The 4,239-nt window shown below is 48.5% G+C and overlaps 1 protein-coding gene across 1 annotated transcript in view; it reads right to left on the reverse strand.

Annotated features, from left to right (window-relative positions):
* Window positions 1-3,743, reverse strand: part of Dpysl3 (dihydropyrimidinase like 3) — a 105,232-nt gene extending 101,489 nt beyond the window's left edge. The window contains exon 1 of the mRNA XM_051201160.1: window positions 3,349-3,743. Coding sequence (XP_051057117.1) covers window positions 3,349-3,726 — 378 coding nt within the window. The 5' untranslated portion in view covers window positions 3,727-3,743. The remainder of the gene's footprint in view (window positions 1-3,348) is intronic.
* Between the last annotated feature and the right edge of the window lie 496 nt (window positions 3,744-4,239).

Genomic DNA, 4,239 nt, shown 5'->3' on the forward strand with positions numbered 1-4,239 from the left:
ACACACACACACACGTGCTGCATGTAAATCCAGAAAGTTAAGCAGTCTAATGAACTCTGCCATGGTTGCATCCCATCTGAAGCTCCAGGTTCAGCTCCCAAGCCAAGGCACTGTCTTTTTCAGAAGAAAATTTATACAGCACAGCGTAGCCTGAGAAAGAAATCACAACAGTGGAATGCCCTTACAGGAGGAAGGTAAGGAAGCTATGGATAACAAGACCAATAAAGGCAAGCTGCTCAAGTCTAAGCACTCAGCAGGCAGAGGCAGGGAGGTCATCACAAGACTACAGAGTAAGATCTTAGAGAGGCAGAGGCAGAGGCAGAGGCAGAGGCAGAGGCAGAGGCAGAGGCAGAGGCAGAGGCAGAGGCAGAGGCAGAGGCAGAGGCAGAGGCAGAGGCAGAGGCAGAGGCAGAGACGGAAACAGACAGACAGCTAGATAGACAAAGACATCCGTGTGTGTGTGTGTGTATGTGTGTGAGTGTGTGTGCATGCGTGGTCATGTGCACACAGAGACACAGAAAGACATACACACATACAATTCCTCTCAAGCATATAAAGCAAAAATGAAGTTGAATATGTGCTAAGTCCTTACTATAAGCAAAGTAGTCACTTATCATTTTGCAGATGAGAATCCAAAAGCACCAGGAGACTTAGTTACAGGCTTAAGTTAGATTATTGGCAAGAAGATGGAGTTAACTCCCCTCCTCTCACCAACCCTCCCCCACACAGTCTATCCCTAGTTCTTGGGCAGATAGGGCTATTTATAAATTATTTCTAGCCTTACAGGATTGTGGTAATTGTGTATACCCCTTGTTCCTCTAAAGCCCTGCATTTGCTTTAACCAATGAAAGTGGAGCTTCCATGACATTCATTACTACTGCAAGAGAGTTTCCATATCTGTGTGCAACTAGCCATAGACTCTTTCCACTGCTGATGTGTGGTGATGATCTCTGGAGCACAATCATGAACAGAACTTCCTTTGTGACCCTTGTAGACAACAGGCAGGTACAAAAAAAGAGAAACGGTTGTTGTGGAGCCAATGAGGTTTAGGGCTTGTTACTAAGCTTTTCTTTCCTTTTCTTTTCTTTCTTTCATTTTTTTTTTCAGACAGACATGAGAACCAGAAACACATACTTGAAATCTTTTAAATGTCTCTAAATAAGGAAATGCTTATTTTAAGAACCAAGAGCAACCTGCAGAAACTATATAGGTAGGCACATTGGCTAACTTTCTAATCTGAGATGTTCAGAAGTTGCTTCATGAGGTAGTGGGCTCCCCGGTGATGACGGCAATGTTTAGGCCAGTGCAGATGTCAGTTTGCATCAGTCTAGCAAAACAGATGTTTTAAATAAGGAGTTTTAATATCAAACATGTCTCAAACACCTCCAATATGCCAGGCATCCCAAGCACAGAGATAAATCCAAATGCACAGTCCCTAACTTCAAGGGAATAACCACCAAGTACAGAGCTAGATAACCTCTGTGTTTTTTTTTTAAAGCAGTGTGATTAAAGAAAATTAGAGATAATAACATGGCCTGCATGAAGCAGACAGCAAGCCTGAACTTAAAAACCCATGTAGCTCTAGAAACCCTGCTGATGTCTAAGTCGTATTATTATTTTTCAATTAGGAGCCAAAAGTATAGAGTTTGTGAAAGGAACAAAACGAGAGAATTGCTGGGTTTAAAGGAAGAACATTTTCCCTTTCTCTAGTTACCATGCTTCAGTCTTGCAAACCAAGCATATTATCTGGCTTACATCAGGGGTGTTCCAGCAAGGGGAATATACTGAGTCACAGCAATTGTTTCTGACCTTTTCCATACCCTCCTGCTCCCCTCCCTTCATGCCAGGAAAGGAACATTTTAAGAGTGACAAAGTTAGACATGTAGAGAAGCAATTACCTTTCTATAAAGGGCTAGTCTTCAGTTGAGAAATCTGCCAAAACCTTTCTAAAATACCAGGCGCTTTCCCTAAAAGGGCTAGTGGGCCAGGCCTGCACGAATCTCATATTCAAAGGAGGGCAAAAATCATGAAGTAGATGAGTAATCCAAGGGAAACTGACATTGCCTTACAAAGGACCCCTCTACACAGCACTGGCTTCCGCTCTTGCTTTCACTGGTTGGTAACAGTACTTAAAAGTTTGTTTAAAAGAAATAAAACAAACAAACAAACAAAACTACCAAAAATTGAAGCAGTGAGAGATAAGCTGTTCTTTCTCTACCTCATTGCATTTTAATGGAAAAACAGCTCAGAGCAGGATGAGCATTAACGGTAATCACTGTGAAGCAGACATTTCCATTGCAGGATATTATTCATGATGGTATTAGTGAGGAATAATACATGGGGGTGGGGTGGCGGTGGGCAGCCATTACCTAGACAGGGGTGAGGGCATCTGGTTACCCCAGCTGAAACCCTACGATTTGAACTTTGACCCCTCCAGACCTCTAGGCCAGCTCTGAATTTTCTGAATCATACTTCTGACTTTCTATGAAATAAACACCTAAGTCATCACGGTAATCTCAGACAATTCAGTACGGCGTGAGCTTCTCTAAACACACAGAGAAGAAATTAGCTTTGACACATGTAAGAGCGGCAGGGGGTCCGCAGCTCGTGCTAGTTTAATATGCACTCTTAATACCCCCGTCTATTTTCAAATATGTAATTTTTTTTTTTTTTTTACAGAGACAGCTGCATCCCTTGAGACCCAGGCTTGTGCCAAGCTATGTACACAAATATACTCTTCATAAACACAGATGTGAAACGTCATGCTACCACAGAAGGAAGGCATGAATATTCGGGTGTTGAGTGGCCCCACACCCAAAAGTTTCAGAAGTCAGAGAGGAGACTGTTCATTCTGTGCTTTAATCCAAACTCTATAGAGATGACCCCATTTTCTTAGCATCAGTCTGCCCTCTGTCCTGATGACCTGAGTTGAGTTTTAATCTGTGGCCAAGGGGAACCAAGACAATTGTGCTGTTGGTTCCTCAGAGGGAGAGAGAAGAGAGTCTGGGAATCCCTAAGTCTTCCCAGACCTGCGGGGGGTGGGTGTGGGGGGGGAGGGGATTGACACACCCACCCAGAACTAACCAGCCAGGGGTGCAGCTCGGTGGCTGTAGGGACGACCCAGGCCTGAGACCCTTGCAGTACACACAGGAAGAGACAATTGGAGACACATGGGAAACCTGAGTCCCCGGGCGGGCGGGGGGTGGGGTGGGGGGGTGATGACTTTTTTTCTCTGCTTAGTTGCCCATCCCCTTGGAAAGTGTGAGCAAGAAAGTTGTGCCCGGTCCATGGCGACTGAGGCTGGGGTAGGGAACGAGGGCCAGAGGTGAAAAGCCTGGGTTTCCTTACCTTGTCTTTGGGACCCAGGTTTTGCAGGACCTCCTTGCCGGTAGCGCTCCGGATCTCCACCCCAGCGGACTTGGGCGACTCAGGCGCTGGCTCCCTGGTCTCGTCCCGACCCTGGCTTCTGCGCGCGTCCCCCTCCACCCCGGGCCGGGTCCCTGCGCCGCGGCCACTGCCCTGGCTGCTCCGGGGAGTCTTGGCGCCGCGCTGTCCCACACTCAGAGCATCGAAATCCAATGTCTTGCTCTCGAAGGCGCCCTCCACGTTGCAGAACATGCCTCCGTACTTCTGCCGTGGGACCTGATCTGTGGTCCCCGGCCGGGCCAAGTACACAGGCAGGTCGTCCTCGTGGGAGCTGTCCCAGCCCCTTCGGCCCGAAGCCATGGTTCAAGCGACAGTGGCTCACAGGCTTTCTTCTTCAGAGGCTGGAAAGAGCAGCAGCCGGCAGCACACACAGAGCCACAGTGGTGGGGCGGGAGGAGGCGCCAGAGCCTTCGCGCCAGAGGCGGCAGTGCAGCTCCGGTTCCTGACTGTCCCCAACTAGCCAAGCTAGCTAGCCCAAGCCCCAGCTCCCATAGCCCCCGGGACCGCCCGCCTGCTCCAGCCGCACCTCCTGGGCCACCCCCCTACCCGGGCCGCCCTAATGCGGCCTCAGCTCTGGTCCCAAGTCCAAATCCAAACTTGTCGCGCGCACAACGCTCCTGGGTCACGCTGGCTCTCCGAACATGATTCACACTTAGATACAATTCAGATGTCTTAGAAATCAGACTGAAAAACTCAGCTACATAGGCACACAAACCCTATGTGCATCCTTGAACTCCTGGCGCGCGCGCGCGCACACACACACACACACACACACACACACACACACACACACACACACACACACCTACCTTT

Source organism: Phodopus roborovskii, unplaced genomic scaffold (genome assembly GCF_943737965.1).
Source record: "Phodopus roborovskii unplaced genomic scaffold, PHOROB, whole genome shotgun sequence".
NCBI lineage: Eukaryota > Metazoa > Chordata > Mammalia > Rodentia > Cricetidae > Phodopus > Phodopus roborovskii.